Source organism: Bombina bombina, unplaced genomic scaffold, assembly GCF_027579735.1.
Source record: "Bombina bombina isolate aBomBom1 unplaced genomic scaffold, aBomBom1.pri scaffold_572, whole genome shotgun sequence".
In the NCBI taxonomy this organism is placed as follows: domain Eukaryota; kingdom Metazoa; phylum Chordata; class Amphibia; order Anura; family Bombinatoridae; genus Bombina; species Bombina bombina.
The window spans coordinates 1-27,581 of NW_026512403.1; the positions used below are offsets into that span (position 1 = coordinate 1).

Below are 27,581 nucleotides of genomic sequence, written 5' to 3' on the forward strand. Positions count from 1 at the left end.
TAATCACTGACCACCTAATTGATAATGAGATTTGTTGACAACTATTTTTATGATCAAAACTTACCGATTAGTTGTTGCAGCCCTTATAATATAATATATATATAATACTATATATATATATATATATATATATATATATTTGCAAATGTGGTAGTATTTTGCTAAAATAATTGTCCAACAATCTGATGGCTGCGTGCGCCCGCCTGCCCACCGCTGTCCAAAAATCAGCTGAGTTGTGATGGTAAAGCTAGAAAGAAAGTGTAGCGCATTGCGCAGTGCGTTTTCTTCATTAGACAGCTGACGGAACGTCACTTCGTACGCAAGTCTGATGAATTTGCTGGAATGATAGAACACCCCCTTATTTTAGTTCTTTTGTCAGACTTGCATTTTTAGCGAATCAGTGCTGACTCCTAGGTACTTCACAGTGTGCTCAATGTTATCTATATGACGCACCTGAACTAACGCCCTCTAGTGTGAAAAACTATCAAAATTTATTCAGATTAGAGGCGGCCATCAAGGTTTAAGAAATTAGCATATGTGCCAACCTAGGTTTAGCTTTTGACTAAGAATACCAAGAGAACAATGCAAAATTGGTGATTAAAGTAAATTGGAAAGTTGTTTAAAATTACATGCCCTTAACTGAATTATGAAAGTTTATTTTGGACTTGACAGTCCCTTTAAGTTTGAATTTAATTAGCAAATGTTAACATTTTTCCCAACTTACACGAGATTTACCTTAAAAAGAACTTTCCTGTTTGAAAATAAGTGGGGTTTAATTAATTAAAACCAAGGCAGGAGGTTTTGTTTTTGTGTAAATTATGATGACTTTGTATTTAAAGTGAACTACTACTGATTGTGCTCAAGGGCAGGGCATTCCTCTCTTTTTGTATAACACAATTATTGCACCTACAACTGTAATGTACCCCAATATTGTACTTGTTTGTTTGTATATGTAATGCATCCCTGTAATATTCCATTATTACTTGTATAGCGCTGCGTAATCTGCTGGCGCTTTATAAATATCTGATAATAATACTAATAATAATGACGTTTATTAACATTTAAATAAGTTTGTTTCAATTTCTATTGAAATTAAGTTTTAGAATTAATCATCAAGTATATATGTGTATATGTGTGTGTATGTTTTCACCTTACTGTACAAAAATTGTACTAATTCTAATTGGCACACTTTAAATTTTTTTTATGAATTGCCTTTTTGTTTCCTTCTCCAGATGCCAGAAAACATTAACCACTTTTACAAATATATCCCAGGAATGGCACCCTCTGAATGCTGTTCACAGAGCACCTTGCAACAACTGCAAAATTCAGCTCAGGAACGTGTAATGGTTTTGGAAAAGTAGGTGTGACATATAAGTTGTAGTTAACATTCATCACAATGCTGGTCTGCTCCATGTGCTGTCATTGTGATGAAAATCTTACCTGGTTATAGCATGTCAGGTTTTATTATTTTTTGGCTCATCAGTTTTCTTTTAACACCTATATTAGATGTAAATATTCTATTCTTGATGATGATTTTGGGGAGCATAGCAACATTTACATCCCTGTCATATCTTCTGTGTTCCAGATTTGACATAATATTTGTCCATATGACAACTGGTCAAAATAACAAGAGATGCAGTGTTTTCTTCTGTTATGTGTGATCAGTCCACGGGTCATCATTACTTCTGGGATATAACTCCTCCCCAACAGGAAATGCAAGAGGATTCACCCAGCAGAGCTGCATATAGCTCCTCCCCACCCCCCCCCCTCTACGTCACTCCCAGTCATTCTCTTGCACCCAAGACTAGATAGGATGTGTGTGTGAGAGGACTATGGTGACTATACTTAGTTTTTTCTAACTTCAATCAAAAGTTTGTTATTTTACAATAGCACCGGAGGTGTTTATTGCCTCTCTGGCAGAGTTTGAAGAAGAATCTACCAGAGTTTTTACTATGATTTTAACCGGAGTAGTTAAGATCATATTGCTGTTTCTCGGCCATCTGAGGGAGGTAAAGCTTCAGATCAGGGGACAGCGGGCAGATGAATCTGCATTGAGGTATGTAGCAGTTTTTATTTTCTGAACTGGAATTGATGAGAAAATCCTGCCATACCGGTTATAATGACATGTATGTATATTCTACACTTCAGTATTCTGGGGATTGGTATTTCACGGAATTACTCTGTTAAAAGTACACTAAACCTTTTAACTAGGTATTTATCATGTTAAACGTTTTTTGCTGGAATGTAGAATCGTTTGCATTTTCCTGAGGTACTGAGTGAATAAATGATTTGGGCATTATTTTTCCACTTGGCAGTTGCTTGTCTTAATTGCTGACAGTTTCGTTTCTCCTCTCACTGCCTGTGTGTGAGGGGGAGGGGCCGTTTTTGGCGCTCTTTGCTCGCAATCAAAAATTTCAGTCAGTTACCTCATTGTATTTCCTGCTTGATCCGGTTAATCTCTAACAGAACTCAGGGGTCTTCAAACTTCTTTGGAGGGAGGTAGATTCTCTCAGCAGAGCTGTGAGATTAAGTTGACTGAGATAAAAAACGTTATTCTGTAATTTTTTTCTGCTTTCCAGAATTAGTTGTCTTTTGCTAATGGGATCAAACCTTTGCTAAAGTTGTGTTGTTTTACAAGGATTGAGGCTATAACTGTTTCAATTTATTAATTTTCAACTGTCATAAATCTTCTGTGCTTCTTAAAGGCACAGTACGTTTTTAATAATATTCTAATAGAATTGTATTCCAAGTTGCAAGTTTATTTGCTTGTGTGTAAACATGTCTGATTCAGAGGAAGATACCTGTGTCATTTGTTGCAATGCCAAAGTGGAGCCCAATAGAAATTTATGTACTAACTGTATTGATGCTACTTTAAATAAAAGTCAATCTGTACAAATTGAACAAATTTCACCAAACAACGAGGGGAGAGTTATGCCGACTAACTCGCCTCACGTGTCAGTACCTGCATCTCCCGCTCGGGAGGTGCGCGATATGGTGGCGCCCAGTACAGCTGGGCGGCCATTACAGATAACTTTACAAGAATGGCCACTGTTATGACTGAAGTTTTGGCTAAATTACCACAGAACTAAGAGGCAAGCGTGATCACTCTGGGTGAGAACAGAGTGCGCTGATAATATTAGGGCCATGTCAGACACTGCGTCACAGGTGGCAGAACATGAGGACGGAGAACTTCATTCTGTGGGTGACGGTTTCTGATCCAAACAGACTGGATTCAGATATTTCAAATTTTAAATTTAAGCTGGAAAACCTCTGTGTATTACTAGGGGAGGTGTTAGCGGCTCTGAATGATTGTAACACAGTTGCAATACCAGAGAAATGTGTAGGTTGGATAAATATTTTGCGGTACCGGCGAGTACTGATGTTTTTCCTATACCTAAGAGACTTACTGAAATTGTTACTAAGGAGTGGGATAGACCCGGTGTGCCGTTCTCACCCCCTCCGATATTTAGAAAAATGTTTCCAATAGACGCCACCACACGGGACTTATGGCAAACGGTCCCTAAGGTGGAGGGAGCAGTTAATACTTTTAGCTAAGCGTACCAACTATCCCGGTGGAGGATAGCTGTGCTTTTTCAGATCCAATGGATAAAAAATTAGAGGGTTACCTTAGAAAATGTTTGTTCAACAAGGTTTTATATTGCAACCCTTGCAGCATTGCGCCGGTCACGGCTGCAGCGGCATTCTGGATTGAGTCTCTGGAAGAGAACATTAGTTCAGCTACTCAGGACGACATTACGGACAGGCTTAGAGTCCTTAAACTAGCTAATTCATTCATTTCGGAGGCCGTAGTACATTTAACTAAACTTACGGCTAAGAATTCAGGATTCGCCATTCAGGCCACGCAGGGCGCTGTGGCTAAAATCTTGGGTCAGCTGATGTTACTTCTAAGTCTAAATTGCTTAATATAGCTTTTAAAGGGCAGTCCTTATTTGGGCCTGGTTTAAAAGAAATTATCGCTGACATTACAGGAGGTAAAGGCCACGCCTGCCTCAAGACAGGGCCAAACCTAAGGCCAAACAGTCTAATTTTCGTTCCTTTCGGAATTCAAAGCAGAGCAGCATCAACTTCTCTGCCCCAAAGCAAGAAGGATCTGTTGCTCGCTACAGACAAAACTGGAGACCTAACCAGTCTTGGATCAAGGGCAAGCAGGCCAGGAAACTGCTGCGGCCCCTAAAACAGCATGAATTGAGGGCCCCCGATCGGATCGGATCTAGTGGGGGGCAGACTTTCTCTCTTCGCCCAGGCTTGGGCAAGAGATGTCCAGGATCCCGCTGGGCGCTAGAGATATATCTCAGGGATACCTCTGGACTTCAAATACTCTCCTCCAAGAGAGAGATTTCATCTGTCAAGGTTGTCAAACAATCCAGACAAAGAAAGAGGCGTTTCTACGCTGCGTACAAGAGCTCTTGTTAATGGGAGTAATCCATCCAGTTCCACGGGTCGGAACAGGGACAAGGGTTTTACTCAAATCTGTTTGTGGTTTCCAAAAAAGAGGGGAACTTTCAGACCATTCCTGGACTTAAAGATCCTAAACAAATTCCTAAGAGTTCCATCGTTCAAGATGGAGACTATTCGGACAATTTTACCTATGATCCAAGAGGGTCAGTACATGACCACTGTAGATTTAAAAGATGCTTACCTTCACATACCGATTCACAAAGATCATTACCGGTACTAAGGTTTGCCTTCCTAGACAGGCATTACCAGTTTTGTGGCTCTTCCATTCGATTGGCTACAGCTCCAAGAATCTTCACAAAGGTTCTGGTGCTCTTCTGGCGGTACTAAGACCGCGGGAATCTCGGTAGCTCCATACCTAGACGACATTCTGATACAAGCTTCAAGCTTTCAAACTGCCAAGTTTCATACAGAGTTAGTACTTGGCATTTCTAAGGTCACATGGATGGAAGGTGAACGAAAAGAAAAGTTCACTCGTTCCACTCACAAGAGTTCCCTTCCTGGGGACTCTTATAGATTCTGTTAGAAATGAAGATTTACCTGACCGAGGACAGGGCTAACAAGACTTCAAAGTGCTTGCCGCACCCTTCATTCCATTCAACACCCGTCAGTGGCTCAATGCATGGAGGTAATCGGCTTAATGGTAGCGCAATGGACATAGTACCCTTTGCACGCTTACACCTCAGACCACTGCAACTGTGCATGCTAAGTCAGTGGAATGGGGATTACTCAGGACTTGTCCCCTTCTCTGAATCTGGATTCAAGAGACCAGAAATTCTCTTCTATGGTGGCTTTCTCGGCCACATCTGTCCAGGGGGATGCCATTCAGCAGACCAGACTGGACAATTGTAACAACAGACGCCAGCCTTCTAGGTTGGGGGTGCCGTCTGGAATTCTCTGAAGGCTCAGGGACAATGGAGTCAGGAGGAGAGTCTCCTGCCAATAAACATTCTGGAATTGAGAGCAGTTCTCAATGCACTCCTGGCTTGGCCCCAGTTGACAACTCGGGGGTTCATCAGTTCAGTCGGACAACATCACGACTGTAGCTTACATCAACCATCAGGGAGGGACAAGAAGCTCCCTAGCAATGATGGAAGTATCAAAGATAATTCGCTGGGGCAGAGTCACACTCTTGCCACCTGTCAGCAATCCCCATCCCGGGAGTGGCGAACTGGGAGGCGGATTTCTTAAGTCGTCAGACTTTTCATCCGGGGGAGTGGGGAACTTCATCCGGAGGTCTTTTGCCCAAATACTTCGACGTTGGGCAAAACCAGAGATAGATCTCATGGCGTCTCTACAGAACGCCAAGCTTCTCGTTACGGGTCCAGATCCAGGGATCCAGGAGCAGTCCTGATAGATGCCCTGACAGCACCTTGGGAATTTCAGGATGGCTTACGTGTTTCCACCCTTCCCGATGCTTCCTCGATTGATTGCCAGAATCAAACAGGAGAGAGCATCAGTGATTCTAATATGCACCTGCATGGCCACGCAGGACTTGGTATGCAGACCTAGTGGACATGTGATCCTGTCCACCTTGGGTCTCTACCTCTGCAACAGGACCTTCTGAAACAGGGTCCTTTCAAACATCAAAATCTAAACTTCTCTGATGCTGGACTGGCCTTGGAATTGAACGCTTGATTTTATCAAGACGTGGGTTTTCTGAGTCAGTTATTGATACCTTAATACAGGCTAGGAAGCCTGTTACCAGAAGGATTTACCATAAGATATGGCGTAAATACCCATTTCTCCAACATAGGTGTGTCCGGTCCACGGCGTCATCCTTACTTGTGGGATATTCTCTTCCCCAACAGGAAATGGCAAAGAGCCCAGCAAAGCTGGTCACATGATCCCTCCTAGGCTCCGCCTACCCCAGTCATTCTCTTTGCCGTTGTTACAGGCAACATCTCCACGGAGATGGCTTAGAGTTTTTTAGTGTTTAACTGTAGTTTTTATTATTCAATCAAGAGTTTGTTATTTTAAAATAGTGCTGGTATGTACTATTTACTCTGAACAGAAAAGAGATGAAGATTTCTGTTTGTATGAGGAAAATGATTTTAGCAACCGTTACTAAAATCCATGGCTGTTCCACACAGGACTGTTGAGAGGAATTAACTTCAGTTGGGGGAACACGTGAGCAGTCTTTTGCTGCTGGAGGTATGACACATTCTAACAAGACGTGTAATGCTGGAAGCTGTCATTTTTCCCTATGGGATCCGGTAGCCATGTTTATTAAGATAGTAAATAAGGGCTTCACAAGGGCTTATTAAGACTGTAGACTTTTTCTGGGCTAAATCGATTCATATATTACACATATTTAGCCTTGAGGAATCATTTAATCTGGGTATTTTGGTAAAATTATATCGGCAGGCATTGTTTTAGACACCTTATTCTTTAGGGGCTTTCCCTAATCATAGGCAGAGCCTCATTTTCGCGCCGGTATTGGCGCACTTGTTTTTGAGAGGCATGACATGCAGTCGCATGTGTGAGGAGCTCTGATACATAGAAAAGACTTTCTGAAGGCGTCATTTGGTATCGTATTCCCCTTTGGCTTGGTTGGGTCTCAGCAAAGCAGATACCAGGGACTGTAAAGGGGTTAAAGTTAAAAACGGCTCCGGTTCCGTTATTTTAAGGGTTAAAGCTTCCAAATTTGGTGTGCAATACTTTTAAGGCTTTAAGACACTGTGGTGAAATTTTGGTGAATTTTGAACAATTCCTTCATACTTTTTCGCAATTGCAGTAATAAAGTGTGTTCAGTTTAAAATTTAAAGTGACAGTAACGGTTTCATTTTAAAACGTTTTTTGTTCTTTGTTATCAAGTTTATGCCTGTTTAACATGTCTGAACTACCAGATAGACTGTGTTCTGAATGTGGGGAAGCCAGGGTTCCTTCTCATTTAAATAAATGTGATTTATGTGACAATTGTAAAATGATGCCCAAGATGATTCCTCAAGTGAGGGGAGTAAGCATGGTACTGCATCATTCCCTCCTTCGTCTACACGAGTCTTGCCCACTCAGGAGGCCCCTAGTACATCTAGCGCGCCAATACTCCTTACTATGCAACAATTAACGCTGTAATGGATAATTCTATCAAAAACATTTTAGCCAATATGCCCACTTATCAGCGTAAGCGCGACTGCTCTGTTTTAGAAAATACTGAAGAGCATGAGGACGCTGATGATATTGGTTTCTGATAGGGCCCCTACACCAGTCTGAGGGGGCCAGGGAGGGTTTTGGTCTGAGGGAGAAATTTCAGATTCAGGGAAAAATTTCTCAACAAGCTGAACCCTGATGTGATTACTTTTAAATTTAAGTTGGAACATCTCCGCGCTCTGCTTAAGGAGGTAGTTATCCAATTGGATGATTGTGATATCTGGTCATTCCAGAGAACACTATGTAAAATGGACAAGTTCCTAGAGGCCCGGGGCCCCCGAAGCTTTTCCTATATCCAAGCGGGTGGCGTACATTGTTAATAAAGAATGGGACAGGCCCGGTATACCTTTCGTACCTCCCCCCATATTAAAAAATTGTTTCCTATAGTCGACCCCAGAAAGGACTTATGGCAGACAGTCCCCCAAGGTCGAGGGGGGCGGTTTCTACTCTAAACAAGCGCGCCACTATACCCATAGAAGATAGTTGTGCTTTCCAAGATCCTATGATAAAAATTAGAAGGTTTGCTAAAAAAGATGTTGTTCAGCAAGGTTACCTTCTACAACCAATTGCATGCATTGTCCCTGTCACTACAGCCGCGTGTTTCTGGTTCGATGAGCTAGAAAAGGCGATTATTAGTAATTCTTACTTCTTATGAGGAGATTATGGACAGAATTCGTGCTCTTAAATTGGCCTATATTCTTTCACCCTAGACCCACCTTGCAATTGGCTAGGTTAGCGGCGAAAATTCTGGGTTTGCTATTGTGGCGCGCAGAGCGCTTTGGTTAAAATCTTGGTCAGCGGATCGTCTTCCAAGAACAAATTGCTTGACATTCCTTTCAAGGGGAAAACACTGTTTGGCCCTGACTTGAAAGAGATTATCTCTGATATCACTGGGGGCAAGGGCCACGCCCTTCCTCAGGATAGGTCTTTCAAGGCCAAAAATAAACCTAATTTTCGTCCCTTTCGCAGAAACGGACCAGCCCCAAGTGCTACGTCCTCTAAGCAGGAGGGTAATACTTCTCAAGCCAATCCAGCCTGGAGACCTATGCAAGGCTGGAACAAAGGAAAGCAGGCCAAGAAACCTGCCACTGCTCCAAGACAGCATGAGATGCGGGCCCCCGATCCGGACCGGATTTGGTGGGGGCAGACTCTCTCTCTTCACTCAGGCTTGGGCAAGAGATGTTCTGGATCCTTGGGCGCTAGAAATAGTCTCCCAAGGTTATCTTCTGGAAGTGATTCATCCTGTTCCATTAAGAGAACGAGGGATGGGGTTCTACTCCAATCTGTTCGTAGTTCCAAAAAAGAGGGAACGTTCAGACCAATCTTATATCTCAAGATCCTAAACAAGTTTCTCAAGGTTCCATCGTCCAAAATGGAAACCATTCGAACAATCCTTCCATCCAGGAAGGTCAATTCATGACCACGGTGGATTTAAAGGATGCGTATCTACATATTCCTATCCACAAGGACATCATCGGTTTCCTAAGGTTCGCATTCCTGGACAAGCATTACTCAGTTCGTGGCGCTTCCCTTTCGGATTAGCCACTGCTCCAAGGATTTTCACAAAGGTACTAGGGTCCCTTCTAGCGTGCTAAGACCAAGGGCATTGCAGTAGTACCTTACTTGGACGACATTCTGATTCAAGCGTCGTCCCTTCCTCAAGCAAAGGCTCACACGACATAGTCCTGCCTTTCTCAGATCTCACGGATGGAAAGTGAACGTGGAAAAGAGTTTCTATCTCCGTCAACAAGGGTTCCCTTCTTGGGAACATAATAGACTCCTTAGAAATGAGGATTTTTCTGACAGAGGCCAGAAAAACAAAACTTCTAAACTCTTGGTCGGGACACTTCATTTCCGTTCCTCTTCCTTCCATAGCGCAGTGCATGGAAGTGATAGGTTTGATGGTAGCGGCAATGGACATAGTTCCTTTTGCGCGCATTCATCTAAGACCATTACAACTGTGCATGCTCAGTCAGTGGAATGGGGAGCTATACAGACTGTCTCCGAAGATACAAGTAAAATCAGAGGACCAGAGACTCACTCCGTTGGTGGCTGTCCCTGGACAACCTGTCACAAGGGATGACCTTCCGCAGTACCAGAGTGGGTCATTGTCAACGACCGACGCCAGTCCTGATGGGCTGGGGCGTGGTCTGGGGATCCCTGAAAGCTCAGGGTCTTTGGTCTCGGGAAGAATCTCTTCTTACCGATAAATATTCTGGAACTGAGAGCAATATTCAATGCTCTCAAGGCTTGCCTCAGCTAGCGAGGGCCAAGTTCATACGGTTTCAATCAGACAACATGACGACTGTTGCGTACATCAACCATCAGGGGGGAACAAGGAGTTCCCCTGGCGATGGAAGAAGTGACCAGAATCATTCTATGGGCGGAGACTCACTCCTGCCACCTGTCTGCAATCCACATCCCAGGAGTGGAAAATTGGGAAGCGGATTTTTCTGAGTCGTCAGACATTGCATCCGGGGGGAGTGGGAACTCCATCCGGAAATCTTTGCCCAAATCACTCAACTGTGGGGCATTCCAGACATGGATCTGATGGCCTCTCGTCAGAACTTCAAGGTTCCTTGCTACGGGTCCAGATCCAGGGATCCCAAGGCGACTCCTAGTAGATGCACTAGTAGCACCTTGGACCTTCAAACTAGCCTATGTATTGCCCCCGTTTCCTCTCATCCCCAGGCTGGTAGCCAGGATCATCAGGAGAGGGCGTCGTGATCTTGATAGCTCCTGCGTGGCCACGCAGGACTTGGTATGCAGATCTGGTGAATATGTCATCGGCTCCACCATGGAAGCTACCTTTGAGACGAGACCTTCTTGTTCAAGGTCCGTTCGAACATCCGAATCTGGGTCTCCACTCCAGCTGACTGCTTGGAGATTGAACGCTTGATCTTATCAAAGCGAGGGTTCTCAGATTCTGTTATTGATACTCTTGTTCAGGCCAGAAAGCCTGTAACTAGGAAAAATTTACCACAAAATTTGGGAAAAAATATATCTGTTGGTGTGAATCTAAAGGATTCCCTTGGGACAAGGTTAAGATTCCAAGAGTCTATCCTTCCTTCAGAAGGATTGGAGAAAGGATTATCTGCAAGTTCCTTGAAGGGACAGATTTCTGCCTTGTCTGTGTTACTTCACAAAAAGCTGGCAGCTGTGCCAGATGTTCAAGCCTTTGTTCAGGCTCTGGTAGAATCAAGCCTGTTTACAAACCTTTGACTCCTCCTTGGAGTCTCAACTTAGTTCTTTCAGTTCTTCAGGGGGTCCGTTTGAACCCTTACATTCCGTTGATATTAAGTTATTATCTTGGAAAGTTTTGTTTTTGGTTGCAATTTCTTCTGCTAGAAGAGTTTCAGAATTATCTGCTCTGCAGTGTTCTCCTCCTTATCTGGTGTTCCATGCAGATAAGGTGGTTTTACGTACTAACCTGGTTTCTTCCAAAAGTTGTTTCTAACAAAAACATTAACCAGGAGATAGTCGTGCCTTCTCTGTGTCCGAAACCAGTTTCGAAGAAGGAACGTTTGTTGCACAATTTGGATGTTGTTGCGCGCTCTAAAATTCTATTTAGATGCTACAAAGGATTTTAGACAAACATCTTCCTTGTTTGTTGTTTATTCTGGTAAAAGGAGAGGTCAAAAAGCAACTTCTACCTCTCTCTTCTTTTTGGATTAAAAGCATCATCAGATTGGCTTACGAGACTGCCGGACGGCAGCCTCCTGAAAGGATCACACTCCTTCCACTAGGGCTGTGGCTTCCACATGGGCCTTCAAGAACGAGGCTTCTGTTGATCAGATATGTAGGGCAGCGACTTGGTCTTCACTGCACACTTTTACCAAATTTTACAAGTTTGATACTTTTGCTTCTTCTGAGGCTATTTTTGGGAGAAAGGTTTTGCAAGCCGTGGTGCCTTCCATTTAGGGTGACCTGATTTGCTCCCTCCCTTCATCCGTGTCCTAAAGCTTTGGTATTGGTTCCCACAAGTAAGGATGACGCCGTGGACCGGACACACCTATGTTTGAGAAAACAGAATTTATGTTTACCTGATAAATTACTTTCTCCAACGGTGTGTCCGGTCCACGGCCCGCCCTGGTTTTTTATCAGGTCTGATAATTTATTTTCTTTAACTACAGTCACCACGGTATCATATGGTTTCTCCTATGCAAATATTCCTCCTTAACGTCGGTCGAATGACTGGGGTAGGCGGAGCCTAGGAGGGATCATGTGACCAGCTTTGCTGGGCTCTTTGCCATTTCCTGTTGGGGAAGAGAATATCCCACAAGTAAGGATGACGCCGTGGACCGGACACACCGTTGGAGAAAGTAATTTATCAGGTAAACATAAATTTCTGTTATTTGGTGTGAATCCAAAGGTTACTCTTGGAGTAAGGTTAGGATTCCTAGGATATTGTCTTTCTACAAGAAGGTTTAGAAAAGGGTTTATCTGCTAGTTCATTAAAGGGACAGATCTCAGCTCTGTCCATTCTGTTAACACAACGTCTGTCAGAAGTCCTTGACGTCAGGCTTTTTGTCAGGCTTTGGCCAGGATTAAGCCTGTGTTTAAAACTGTTGCTCCACCATGGAGTTTAAACCTTGTTCTTAATGTTTTCAGGGCGTTCCGTTTGAACCCCTTCATTCCATTGATATAAAGTTGTTATCTTGGATAGTTCTATTTTTTATGGCTATTTCCTCGGCTCGAAGAGTCTCTGAATTATCAGCCTTACATTGTGATTCTCCTTATTTGATTTTTTCATTCGGATAAGGTAGTTCTGCGTACTAAACCTGGGTTCTTACCTAAGGTAGTCACTAACAGGAATATCAATCAAGAGATTGTTGTTCCTTCTTTGTGCCCAATCCTTCTTCGAGAGAAGGAACGTCTACTGCACAACCTGGACGTAGTCCGTGCTCTAAAATTTTACTACAGGCAACTAAGAATTTCGACAAACGTCTTCTCTGTTTGTCGTTTACTCTGGTCAGAGGAGAGGTCAAAAGGCTTCTGCTACCTCTCTTTTCTTTTTGGCTTCGTAGCATAATTCGTTTAGCTTATGAGACCGCTGGACAGCAGCCCTCCTGAAAGAATTACAGCTCAATCTACTAGAGCTGTGGCTTCCCACTTGGGCCTTCAAGAATGAGGCCTCTGTTGAGCAGATTTTGCAAGGCTGCACTTGGGTCTTCGCTTCATACTTTTTCCAAATTTTACAAATTTGACACTTTTTGCTTCCCTCGGAGGCTATTTTTGGGAGAAAGGTTCTTCAGGCAGTGGTTCCTTCTGTATAAAGAGCCTGCCTATCCCTCCCCGTCATCCGTGTACTTTTGCTTTGGTATTGGTATCCCAGAAGTAATGATGACCCGGTGGACTGATCACACTTAACAGAAGAAAACATAATTTATGCTTACTCTGATAAATTCCTTTCTTCTGTAGTGTGATCCAGTTCCCCCTGTTTTTAAGGCAGGTAAATATTTTTAAGTTATACTCCAGTCACCACTACACCCTTGGCTTCTCCTTTCTCGTTGGTCCTTGGTCGATATGACTGGGGAGTGACGTAGAGGGGAGGAGCTATATGCAGCTCTGCTGGGGTGAATCCTCTTGCACTTCCTGTTGGGGGAGGAGTAATATCCAGAAGTAATGATGACCCGTGGACTGATCACACTACAGAAGAAAGGAATTTATCAGGTAAGCAATAAATTTCTGTATTTTTCAGGCCTTAGGAATAATGCAAAGAAATCATTGTTTCATATTAGTTTTTTAAAACACATTTACTAATGTTTTACCTTGGCAAGAGTTCAGAAATCATCTATTTTGTTGGGAATAAACCTGATTTTCAAGTCACAAGATCATGTTCTTGGGCATGTTCTCCCAACCTGTCTCTTCACATTGCTGTTGGGGGTGTACTGTTCACATTCCATGGCGCAAAAATTCATGTCAGCTGGGCCTTTGGCTTGTTGGGGGACCGTCCAGCTTCCTTCTTGATCACATTCCAGAGGTTTTTAGTGGGGTCGAGGTCTGGAGATTGGGCTTGCCATGAACAGGGTCTTGGTCTGGTGGTCCTCCATCCACACCTTGATTGATCTGGCTTTGTGGCATGTAGCATTGTCCTGCTGGGGAAAAAAATCAATCCTCAGAGTTAAGAAACCTTGTCAGAGCAGAAGCAAGTTTTTCTTCCAGGATAACTTTGTACGTGGCTTGATTCATGCGTCCTTTTACAAAGATAAATGTTTTTTAAAAATGAATATGAACTTTTTTTCTTCGCATTGTTCTCGGTCTAAAAACACTGCATATTTTCTGTTATTTTGACCAGTTGCCATTTTCTGCAAATACTCTAAATGACAATGTTTATTTGGAATTTAAGAGAAATGTCAGTTTATATAATAAAACAAAACGTTCATTTTACTCACATACCTATAAATAGGAAAACCAGGGAAACTGATAATTTTTCAGTGATCTCTCTTTTTTTTGGAAGGGGGGTTCTTTCCTTTTTAAACTGCAAATCTATTTGTGGTATCCACTTCCACGTTGATTTGTTTACTGTTTTCTTTGATGGTCACATTATTATTATTATTATTTATATTTTTTTTTTATTTTTTTTTGTAGGATACATTCTATATTTATGCTTCACTTTGTGGAAGGATTGCCCCATAATGATCTAAATAGTTATTCATTTCAATTTGAAGAATACACATATAAAGTTAGTGCTGTGATTCAGTATCAAGCCAACCATTTTTCAACCTGGATTAAAAATGATGGTAAGATTTTTGAAATTGTTTTTATAAATTACTACATCTGTTTAAGGAGCAGTATTTAGCTTTTTAAATATCTTTAAATAAAAGATTACATTAAAGGGAAAGTCTACTTGAACATTTTAATCCCTTTATTACCCATTCCCCAACACTGTGATAGTAATACTTTATTACCTCTGATTATCTTGTATCTAAGACTCTGCAGTGCCCTCTTATCTCAGTGCTTTTGACAGCCATGCATTTTAAACAATCAGTACTTACCCTTAAATAACTCCACAGAATTGAGCACAATGTTATCTATATGGTACACATGAACTAGCACTGTCTAACTGAAAAATTTTCAAAAATACACTACACATGAACTAGCACTGTCTAACTGAAAAATTGTCAAAAATACACTAAGAGGCGGTTTTCATCCGTTTAGAAATCAGTTTGAGCCTATCTAGGTTTAGCTTGGAAAAAAGAATACCAAGAGAACAAAGAAAATTTGATGATAAAAGTAATTTGGAAAGTTGTTTAAAGGGACAGTCAACACCAGAATTTTTGTTGTTTTAAAAGATAGATAATACCTTAATTACCCATTCCCCAGTTTTGAATACCCAACACTGTTATAATTATACATGTTTTACCTCTGTAATTACCTTGCATCTAAGCCTCAGCAGACTGCCCCTTATTTCAGTTCTTTTGACAGACAAGCATTTTAGCCAATCAGAGCTGACTCCATAGTAAATTCACATGCATGAGCTCAATGTTATCTATATGAAACACATGAACTAATGCCCTATAGTGGTGAAAAACTATCAAAATGCATTTAGATTAGAGGCGGCCTTCAAGGTCTAAGAAATTTAGCATTTGAACGTCGTAGGTTTAGCTTTCAACTAAGAATACAAAGAGAACAAAGCAAAATTGGTGATAACAGTAAATCGGAACGTTGTTTAAAATGACATGCCTCTATCATGATTCAGATAGAGAATACATTTTTAAACAACTTTCCAATTTACTTCTATTTTCTAATTTGCTATATTTTCTTGATAGCCTTTGTTGAAAAGCATATCTAAATATGTTGGGGGCTGCTTATTGGTCGCTGCACATAGATGCCTTGTGTGATTTGCTCACCCATTTTGTATTGCTGTTCAAGAAAGGATATCTAAATAATGAAGCAAATTAGATAATAGAAGCAACTTGGAATTTTGTTTAAAATTGTATTCTCCATCTGAATCATGAAAGAAAAATATTGGGTTTCATTTCCCTTTAACTTAAGATAGAGCATGCAATTTTAAACCACTTTCCAATTTACTCCCGTTAACGAAATGTGCAGTCTTTTTTATTTCTACTTTTTGAGTTTCCAGCTCCTACAGAGCATGTGCAAGAATTCACAAGATATACATATATGCATTTCTGATTGGCTGATGGTTGTCACAAGATACAGGAGTGGTGGTAATGGACATAACTTTGAAATTTGTCAGAAACAAATCTACTACTCCATTTGAAGTTCAGGCTGTGTTTCTAATTATTTGTTATACCAGCTGCACAGTATAAAATATGAGCAAATGTTCCTTTAGGTTTATTTTTATTACTGGAATAGCTGGTTTTGTTCTCTCAAACCACAACCCAGGGAAATCTGTACACACACATGTTTTTTTATTATCTCTGTAAATCAAAACCCAATACTTAGAACAGTTGGAAATTAGCATTTTATTGCTTACCTCTTCTACCTCCTACTGGGAGTGTAATTTATTCTACTGGCTATGATTACACAGGTTTATGTCATACAGGTGGTGAGTCCATGATCCATTACTCCTAGGAATTATTCTTCCGTGCCAGTAGGAGGCAAAGATTCCCAAATCCCAAGAGCTCTAACACTCCTCACTCCTGACTGGTAAACTAGTCTAGTCTTTGCCTCTGTTGGAGGAAGGTGAAGAATGAAGATGTGTGTTATTCTTCAGTGAGAGGGTTCTCAGACTGAGTTGAGGCAGTTTGCCCTCAGAGTGCAGTGTGTGTTGGAGGGATGTATTTGGAGTATGGGTAGTGACATCTTTTTCACATGTTGGGAGTTGGTCACAAGCCCTCGACAAGTGTCGCAGGGATCTCTTCTTTGCAGTCTCCTGTTGGGTCGTCAATATACTCCTATTCCAGATCCTCTGCTGATCTATTTCAGCACTGGTTTGGCTTTCTGCTGGTTTATTCCAGGAGATGTCTATTGGTAAGCACCGTTTATTTAATTTGGGCATCCTATTAGCCAGATAGGTTCTTTTATTTTTTTATTTTCTTTGTTATAATTTTTGGCATGTATAGCACACAGAGGCTGAGCCTACCTAGCTATGCTTTTCAACAGAGGATACTTAACTAATGAAGCAAATTACATAATAAAAGTAAATTGGAAAGTTGTTTAAAAGTATATGCTCTATCTCAATCATGAAAAAAAATATTAGCTTTCCTGTCCCTTTTAAAGTCCTGGTCTGCTGATATGGTTTCTAAATCCAGGCTTTTATTTCTCACTTTTCAGGGTAAGATGTTTGGATTCTATTATCTCTGTTACTAGACGTAAGGGAGCTTTTCTTTCTCAGGACAAGAAGTCCATAGGTAAATCAAAAGCTTTTAATAGTTTATTCATTTTGTCATAATGGTGATTAGAAATCTGATTCCTCCTCTCAGAAACTAAGGGCTAGATTTATTAAAGCCATTCTCCTATAATTCCGTCCAAAATAGCGCATACGAACTGATCGTCATATTCAGCAAAGCACTCTGCGCCTATAATTTGCGCAATTCTGAAAGAAACCTCTTCACGCTCCATTTGCATTCGCCTAGGTGCACGGGCGCTCCCGAGTGCAACAATATACATTTAATAATAGGGGTAATTTAACAGCCTGACCTACAAATACGCACAGTTTCTTATTTTTCATTGCTTGGCGCCGATGGGGAACTGAAATTTCGGCTTCAATTGCGTGTTGTATATTTTGCCATACAGACTGAGGCGAACACCATTATAATACATGTTTTTACATCTTGTGATACAGTACTTTCTTCTTTTAACTAATTTTTTTAAAGGCTCAGCACACAAGAAGAGACTGTTATTGCCAGAAAATTGCGCTTCCGCAGGCGCATATGGTACCAAGTGTTTTTTTATATATATATATATATATTTATATATATATATATATATATATATATATATATATATATATATATATATATATATATTATATATATATATATATATATATTATATATATATATATTATATACATACATACATACATCATACATACATACAGAGCATACATACATCCATACATACATACATACATACAAACATACAAACGTACATACATACAGGTAGCCCTCATGTTTACGCCGGGGTTAGGTTCCTGAAGGAATGGTTTAAAATCGAAACCGTTGTAAATTGAAACCCAGTTATAATGAAGTCAAATGGGAGTGAGGTAGATAGGTCCAGGCCCCTCTCAAAATTGTCATAAGTAACACACCAAGACATTATTTTAAAATCTTTGTAATGAAGGACTTTAAATGCTAGTCAGCATTATAAACCTAATAAAATAATCACACAACACAGAATATATAATTAAACTAAGTTAAATGAACAAAAACATTGCTAAATAGCATAATAATACCTAATAAAATAATCGCACAACCACAGGCTTCACTTGCATTTTTCTGCAAACAGTTCTTTTCTATGCATTCCAATCTGGACTGAATTATAGACAGAAGATCTTGTTCCTTTGAAATCTGCTCAATAGCTCAGGTCTGGTTAAAACTGATAAATATCAGCTTGCTTGGCTTTGCTGCAAACACAGACAGCTCCACCTACTGCTATTTTAATAAATGCACTGCTTCTCAATGCTTTTTCAATAGCAGTCACATGACTGGAAACAAAGGTTGTTATTCTGAAACGGTGTAAATTGAACCGTTGTAAAACGAGGGCCATCTGTGTGTATGTAATATATATATATATATATATATATATACTATATATATAATATATATATATATATATAATATATAAATATATTGATCTTGTGATCTTAAATTAATCAACATATGGCAAAAACGGCACAGAAACATTATCTAATATAAATATAAGCTAAATAGTTACTTAAAAAACATTTTTTATTTTTTTTCAAACATGGCGGGGTAAATATTTATAGGGATGTGCTGTGATAAATAGGGAGTAAATGCTTTTTGCGACAGGCAAAATTTATTATTACGCCCCAGCTCGCCTTCGCAAAGTTTACGACTATTTTTTTTATGAATTCAGGCGCACCGTGCGCTTCTCCGGAGGCGAGCTGGGGCGCGCAATTAGACGAAGCCCATACAGAGTTCCCTAGCCTTTCATAAATCTAGCACCAAGTTCATCTGGCCTCTGTCTGGAAGCCTAGTTCAAACTGGAATAAATTTAAGCAATCCAAAAAAATCTTCTCCTTCATCCAGGTCTGCGTAAAGTGCAGCCCCCTACCCAGAGGCTTTGGTAGGGTTGTGCTTTTTTCAGGAGGGTTGGTTTAAGTCTATTCAGGATCCCTGGGTTCTAAATATAGTCTCTCAGGGTTTACCAGATTGGTTTTCAGTAGAAGGCCTCCCAGAGGAAGGTTTATTCTGTCCAATGTTATAAAGAATCCGGTGAAGGCTCAGCTTTTTGTTAGTTTTTTTTTTCTTCAGTCGGTTCTAGCTCTAGAATAAATGGGAGTGATTGGTGGGATTTTATTCAAATATCTTCATTGTGCTAAAGCAATGGACTTTCAGGACCAGTTTTGGATCTTAAAGCTTTAAACAATTTTCTGAGTTCCTACTTTCAAATGGAAGCTATTTGACTATGCTGCCTTTTGTTTAGCAAGGTCTGTTTCTGGCCACAATAAATGTAAAGGATCCTTAACTTTGTTTCCAATTCACAGGTAACATCAGTTTCTAAGGTGTGCTGTACTAGACAAACATTTTCAGTTTGTGCTCTACAATTTTGTCTGTCTTACAGATCCCAGAATATTCTCAATAGTTCTGGGTACCCTTTTGTCTCTAATCAGAACTCAGAGCATGGCAGTGTTTCCTTACATGTACAATATTTTGGGTCAAGCTCCCATCTTTACATTTAGCAGAATGTCACAATAGCAGACTGTTTCTTTAACAGCATGGTTAGAATATTCAATTTCCAAAGAGGAGTTTGGTTCCTCGGACGAGAGTTGTTTTTCTGGAAGTTAAAGCACCAGTAAATACAGTTGATTTGCATAATCAACAAATGCATGATAAAAAGGTGGATCTATCTTTTAGATAGTTTGAATCCAACGGCATTTTGCGACACAGCTCTCTCTCGTGGTTTCTCTTCCTACCTGTCTAACCGTACCTTTAGTGTAGCCTTCTCTGGGGCATCGTCTGCCTAGTTACCACTTTATTTTGGGGTACCTTAATGCTCTGTCCCCTTCTCTTTTCAATCTATACGTCATCATTAGGTTCATTAATAAAGTCCCACGGGTTTCAATATCATTTGTATGCCGATGACACCCAAATCTACCTCTCTGCACCAGACCTATCTTCTTGCTAACCTCTCTCATAGCTCATCCTGGATGTTCTCACTACCTTAAAGGACCAGTCAACCGTAGCAAAAAGCCAACCCAAAATAAGAGTACCAGTGCATAGTAAAGTTAAAATACAACGTATCTGATGCATGAGAATCATCATAGTAAATGTAAACTTTTAATGAAAACTTACACATAATTTCCAGTGTTTTTCAATTATGGAGCAGCATAATGACCGCCCCTGCCCTGAGGAGAATTGCCTCATTTAGTGGACAAGATTTATCGCATATCAGAAGATCGCTAATTAGCATATAATTTTTCTTTTGTGCATGCGTGCGCATCAATTCCCCCCGCGATCACATCAGCCCCCGTGAATGCTCCCTGCATCACTGCATAATGACCACAGGTGACAAACTCACTACACAAGCTTGGTGCCTGTCAGCCTCGTGCAGCCAAGACCCATTCTTTTCCAAGGCGCCCCAGCTGTTACACTGGGCAAATTTGCGGCTCGTATTTAAATTGGTGTCTAGCTCTCCTCAGAGCTAAATCCCGCCCTTCTTTAGCTTTACCTCTTCTTATTGGCTGAAGGTACCGGTCTCTGCTTATCAGCGCATCTTCTCATTGGCTGCTCTTGCAATCTGTCAGTTTGCTTGGGGGTCTCTGTGACTTTTGTAGCTTCTACTGTGGGCCGCCGTGAGTACGAATAAGTTGGCTTCCACATTACTCCATCAATATAACTTGCTGCAGAGCGTGGCTGCCAGTTCGCTTTATAACTTTTTCACAGCTGCGACAATAGTGTCATGGGGGTTATCTAGAGATCTTTTATTGGTTTATGCTGTTTACAAGGTTAATAGTAAATTATATAAAATAAAATAAACACGAATAATTCAAACATTCTTTTGAAGACTTTGGCTGTAGCCTGAACTAAAGAAAGTAGTGATATAATTAATATAAGAAATGTCCCCTCTTAACAAATACGAGAGCTAGGCTGTCATAATACTAATAATACTGTTACAGGGAAGACACACAGCATCCTGCAATAAACACTGTTGTGTCGCACTAGAACTCCACATTACTTGCACAATAATAGCACGGAGGTGCTCTTCTGCTTATGTGGGCAGTGCACAATATTTTATGTGCACTGCTCCAAAGAAGCGCGGTCCCGTTGTGCCAGTGATGTCATGTGGTGACGTCGCCACTTTCCGGTTGCGCATATGCGTAGAGGCAGAAAACTTCATATACTTATATGGGAAAAGCTAAAAAATAATTCAAACCGATTGTTTTTAAAGATTAAAAGATGCAACTTACACAGGTACAGCTCTACATACATATTTTTATATTTTGGACACATTCATTATGGTATCCTGGAGCGTTGACTGTCCTTTTTTAAGCTAAATCTCTCCAAAACTGAGCTCCTTATTTCTTCACCCCCCATTGCTCTATAACTGTCGACCACTCTATCATTGCCCCTACCCCGCATGCCCGATGTCTTGGGGTCATGCTTGACTCAGATCTTTCTTTCCATCTAAAAGGGAAGGAGAGTCCACAGCTTCATTCATTACTGTTTGCCTCCTCCTGGTGGCCAGGTTTCTTAATTCCCAAAGACCACCCCAGCCAAAGCTTAAATACCTCCCCCACTTCCCTCATCCCCCAGTCATTCTTTGCCTTTCGTCACACCTCTGCTTCTTCCTTGTCTTTTTGGTTGAGGTGCTTGATTCGCTTGGCTTACGAGACAGTGGACATAAGCCTTCCGCAGATGATCACAGCTCATTCAACTAGAGCTGTGGCTTTGTCTTGGGCCTTCAAGAATGATGCCTGTGTGGAGCAAATTTGTAAGGCGCTACCTGGTCCGCCTTACATACTTTTACAAAATTTTACAAATTTGACGTTTTTGCTTCTTCGGAAGCTGTTTTTGGGAGAGAGGTTTTGCAGGCTGTGGTGCCCTCAAATTAGGTCTTCCGCCTTTTACCCTCCCGGTTTCATTCAGTGTCCTGAATGAAGCTGTGGACTCTCCTCCCTTTAGATGGAGAACATAAATTATTCTTACCTGATAATTTCATTTCCATTGAGGGGAGGAGAGTCCACAGCTCCCGCCTGTATCTCCGTGGAGCGGACCTAAATTTAATCTCTTCTGGCACCTTTTTATACCCTGATATTTCTCCTACTGTTCCTGGTTTCCCTCGCAGAATGACTGGGGGAGGTATTTAAGCCTTTGGCTGGGGTGTCTGTGCCTCCTCCTGGTGGTCAGATTCTTTGATTCCCAACAGTAATGAATGAAGCCGTGGACTCTCCTCCCCTCGATGGCAATTAAATTATCAGGTAAGCATAATTTGTTTTCACTCCTCACATTCAGTCCTTGGCTAAAAACTGCCTCTTCCACCTTAAAAACATCTCTAAAATAAGAACTTTCCTTACACAAGACACCAACCAAAATTTGAATCCACTCTCTCTTATCCTTTCTGGCCTTGATTACTGCAACTCCATCCTCTCTGTCTCCCTAGCTGCTGCCTTGCTCCTTTTACAATCCATAATGAATGCTTCTGCCAGGCTCATCTTCCTTACATGTCTCTTCATCTGCTGCACACCTCTGCCGATCCTTCACTGGCTTTCCTCTTCCCTCCAGGATTATACACAAAATTCTGACTTTGACATACAAGGCCCTCAACTGCACTGCTCGCCCTTATCTCATACCTTGTCTCCAGATACTCTTCCTCCCTTCCCCTTTGCTCTGCTCATAACCTCCTACTCTCCTCCTCCTCGTTACATACTTGCATTCCCTTTTACAGGGACTACTCCAGACTGGCTCCCACCTTGTGGAGCTCTCTGTCTCTCTTCACAATACTCTTCCCTAGTTTTGAAAGCTTCAAAGCGCGCTCCCTAACGACTCTAACTGTTTCAGGGACACATGCAACCTACACTAACCTTTCCTAACTCCATTGCTATCCCCTTGAACCCCTTACATGTAAGCATATGAACCCAGCTGTTTGTAGGTCACCTTCATAAGAGTATCACTACAACAGTGCAACTCTCAGCAGGCCCCTCAACCCATTTGATTCCTATAAAATGTCATTTTGTATACCGCCTATGTTTATAGTGCTGCGGAATCTGTTGCACTCTACAAATACCTGATAATAATAATTTGAATCTAAGAGGGCCTAATATAGACTTAGATTTACAAGACTGTCTTTCTCATATCTCATCTTGGATGTCCTCTCACTACCTTAAAGGGACAAAAAAAAAAAAAAAATTATTTCATGATTCAGATAGAGAATACAATTTTAAACAACTTTCTAATTAACTTCTATTATCTAATTTGTTTCGTTCTCTTGGTATTATTTGTTAAAGGAGCAGCAATGCACTACTGGTTTCTAACTGAACACACGGTAAGCCAATGACGGTTGGCAACCACCAATCAGCAGCTAGAACCTAGTTTATTTGCTGCTCCTGAGCTTACCTAGATAAACCTTTCAGCAAAGGATAACAAGAGAAAGAGAGCAAATTAAATAATAGAAGTAAATTGGAAAGTTGTTTAAAATTGCATTGTCTATCTGAAACATGAAAGAAAAATGTTGGGTTTTATGTCTCTCTCTAAGCTTAAATCTCTCCAAAACTGAACTCCTTACTTTTCCCCCTTCTTCCAAAATCTCCACCCCCCCAATTTTCTATAACTGTTGATAATTCCATCATTACCCCTACCCCGCATGCCCGATGTCTTGGAGTCAAGGCTTGACTGACACCTTTCCTTCACTCCTCACATTCACTCCTTGGCTAAAGCCTGTCGCTTCCACCTTTAAAAACATCTCTAAAATTAGACATTTCCTTACACAAACACAACTAAGAGTTTTAATCCACTCTCTCTCATCCTTTTCCGTCTCGACGACTGCAACTCCCTCCTCTCTCTGGTCTACCTAGCTCCTTTACAATCCATAGTGAATGCCTCTGCCAGGCTTATCTTCCTTTACGTCGCTCTTCATCTGCTGCACCTCTGTGCCAATCCTTCACTGGCTTCCTCTTGCCTCCAGGATTAAACACAAAATCCTCACGCTGACATTTTAAAGCCCTCAACTGCACTGCTCCCCACTACATTTCAGACCTTGTCCCTAGATACTCTCCCTTCCGTCACCTTCGCTCTGCTCACTATCTCCTACTCTCCTCCTCTCTTGTTACTTCCTCCCATATTCCCATTTACAGGACTTCTCCAGACTGGCCCCCATCCTAGGAAACTCTGTCTCGCTGCACAAGACTCTCCCCTAGTTTTAACAGCTTCAAGCGCTCCCTAAAGACTCTATTCAGGCATGCATACAACCAACACTAACCTTTCCTAACTCCATCGCTTTCCCCTTGAACCCCTTAGAATGTAAGCCTATGAGCCCAACTGTTTGTTAGATTGCTTTCATAAGAGCCGACTACAAAAGTGCAACTCTCGGCAGGGCCCTCTACCCATTTGATCCCTTTAAATGTTATCCTCTATACTAAATGTTATAGCGCTGCGGAATCTGTTGGCGCTCTACAAATACCTGTTTGATGATAATAATAATACAAGCATTTATGAATTAGTGATGGTAAAAAAAATTCAATCAAAATCCTGTACAATTCTCATACTATGTAAGCTTCAGTCGCTATATTATTTTTAAAAATCTAATAGTTCATTATAGAGTTTTACACTTACTTTATAAAATTCACGATAATTTACACGCTCCACCCCCATCCAACTTCCTTATTCAGGAAGTGTGATCTTGATTTCTGTCCCACCCGCTGTTTAATTATGCATGATGACATGCTTAATATTACGTAATTAGCGCATGCTCTATTCAAATTGTCGGGCTAAAATGTAACAATGATTCACGCAATTAATTGTTATATATGTTATATCCAAAGCCGAGAATTCTAAACTGACCTTCTGCGCAAGCGATATGCAGGATTTTACACTACTGGGAATAAAATGAATCGCCAAATAGATGATCCATAACGCAAGCATTTGTGGGCATCAGTCTTCAATAATGGTGATGCGCATGCGTTCAACTATTGCTAATGTTAAGAATGACGTGATGAACACTTGCGCAGAAGAATGTTTGTTTTTTGTTTTCCATGAACATGGCAAAATGCCAGATATTCGATTAGCTAAAGGAAAAAACCGCCCACAAAAAAAAATGGTAATGTTGGGGGCTGCCGGAGCAATAATTAGAATAGCATCAGTTAGAAAGGAAAACGTTAGATTGCATAACTGTTTTATGAATTAAACTAATTTTTTATTTAAATCTAATTTGATTGAGCAATCGCTCTGGTTTACCATCACTTTAAGGAATAACGCCACCTTTTTTTTTTTTTTCCCTTCTATTTATGTCTTTTGTATCAGTTTCATATGTATATGAAGTATTTTCTCTATTTAAAAAATAAAAAGATGTCTTAACTAAATGGATGTATTATTTATTTATTTCTTAAGACATGGTGAAAGAAAAGTCAAGTTTTTTGGGCCTACGGACACACCACCCTGAGATGGCGCCCAATCTCGTCTGATCTCGGAAGCTAAGCAGGGTTGGGCCTGGTTAGTACTTGGATGGTAGACATCTGAGAATACCAGGTGTTGTAGTAGCCAATCTAGAGTTTTTTGTTTGTTTGGTTTTTTTTTTCCTCCCAGGGGGCAGATTTCACCTTTCTAGGGTATCTGCAGTCCAGGTATGAGAGGCCTTGAACTGGGTTCAGGGGTCATTCCATTATGGGGAGTGATAGACTCTTTAGGTCTTGGAGGATTGCAGGGGTGCCCTCCTGGACATTATATGGTTCAGGCCTCATCCTTTCTTCGAGCAAGCTCTTTTTCAGAGATCTTGTCTTTTCTATGTTCACATGGGAATGGGAATTTAGGGGAAAAGTTCCCTTGTTCCAACTAAAAGGGTGAGGGATCTTAGAAATATTCTCATAGATAGAAAATCTAATAACGGAGGTCAGACAATCAAAGATTTCTTCTCTCTTGCCTCTCTCTACAGTCTGCTGTTCGGCCAACAGCAAGCTATAGTGCTCCGGTAGATGGCTTAGCCATCTTGTACACCAAAGTTGGGAGTTGGAATCCAGCTGTAGCTTGATTTTCTCTTCACTTTCAGTGTCAACTGTATGGAGGTAATGGCTCTGAGGGTCCCAGGGACGTCATCCCCTTTTCTCGAGTCCATTTGAGTGCTCTGCAGTTATACATGCTCAGTCAATGGAGCGGTGACCATTTGATCTCTTTCAGAGGATAGATCTGGTTCAGCTTAAAAGAGATTCTTTTTAGTGGTGGCTTCTCAGGAGTATCTGTCTCAGGGTGCATGTTTCTGGAGACAATCCTGGGCAATTGTGACCACGGACACCAGCCTGCTGGGCTGGAGAGCAGTCTGGATCTCATTAAAGGCGCAAGAACTTTGTATTAAAGAGGAGTCTGCTCTCCACATCAACATCTCGGAGTGGAGAGCGATTTTCAATGCTCTGAGGGCTTGGCCTCAGTTGTCCTTGGCTGGTTTTTCAGGCTCCAGTCGGATACTATCACCTCAGTTGTTCGGGGTGGAACTGAGTTCCTTAGCCATGAAGGAGGTGGCTCAGCTTTGTTCAGTGGGCGGTAGCTCACAATGGCTGTCTATCTGCCAATCACCTGAGCAGACAGATTTTCATCCCAGAGAGTGGATTCTCCATCCGAGGTGTTCTCCAGGTTAACCCTCACATGGGGGGGGGGGGGGGGTTGTGCTGGAGCTGTTTCTGATGGTGTCTCGGCAGAACACCAAGCTTTCAAGGTACAGTTCAAGGTCAAATGATCCCCAGGCTGCCCTGATAGTTGATCTGGCTGTTACTTGGGTTTTTAGTCTAGCAATACCTGTTTCCTCTGTTTGCTCTCTTCCATGTGTCATTGCTCGTTATCTTCAGGAGAGAGCATTGATTATTCTAGAGCTGCAACAACTAATCGGAATAATCGATAGTAATCGATTATGAAAATAGTTGTCAACGAATCTCATAATCGATTAGTTTGGTTTGCAATTAGTTGGTCTGTGTACAGCACCAGGTGCTTTACTCCAGTGAGCTCCTGCACATGGTATTGAGTTTTATGGTTATGTCCTTAGCCTAAAGGGACGTCTACAGACAATTTTACTTTTCACTTTTTCAGGACACTATAAGTTTCTTTTTAAGTTTACAACTACTCCTGGCTTATATGCAACCCAGAAATAAAACAGAGTCATCATTTGGATTGTTTATATAAAATCAGGTGATTTGGGACTATGCTTTGCATGATATAGTGCTGAGCTTATTTACACCTAGCCCTAAATTGATGGCATTTGTTAAATGAATTGATTTCACTATTACCTGTTTGCACAATTTTTTGTGGATCGCTTGCTATTGCTGATTATATGTACTCTATAGATAAATGTGTAAGGCTTGTTCCCTGTTACTGATATATATAGTCTTTAGCCCTTTGCCTTTTTTTTTTTTTTTTTTTTATATTTTTAATTAATTGGCATATGTACCAAAATTTCAACCCCTAGTATATATCTGTTATTTTAAGAGTGGACTAGATATTATTTCCCCTAACCTTATAGCTGGTTGTTTGCCATTGCATATAGATATTCAATATATTTTTATGTTAGAATGAAGTCCAGGGCTTTCATTGTTGAGGCCCCTTGCATTGTTGGAGAGCTAACAAAGATAAATACCCACCTTGGTGGAAATTGGAAAACCCTAC

The 27,581-nt window shown here is 41.0% G+C and overlaps 1 protein-coding gene and 1 pseudogene across 1 annotated transcript in view; both read left to right on the forward strand.

The window, feature by feature from the left end:
* Nucleotides 1–1,232: 1,232 nt before the first annotated feature.
* Nucleotides 1,233–27,581, forward strand: part of LOC128644274 (SUMO-specific isopeptidase USPL1-like) — a gene marked incomplete at its 5' end in the record, with an annotated part of 32,381 nt that continues 6,032 nt past the window's right edge. Inside the window, 3 exon segments of the mRNA XM_053696948.1 lie at nt 1,233–1,318; nt 1,321–1,357; nt 14,218–14,369. Of these exon segments, the coding sequence (XP_053552923.1) occupies nt 1,233–1,318; nt 1,321–1,357; nt 14,218–14,369 (275 nt within the window).
* Nucleotides 25,356–25,475, forward strand: LOC128644278 (uncharacterized; annotated as a pseudogene).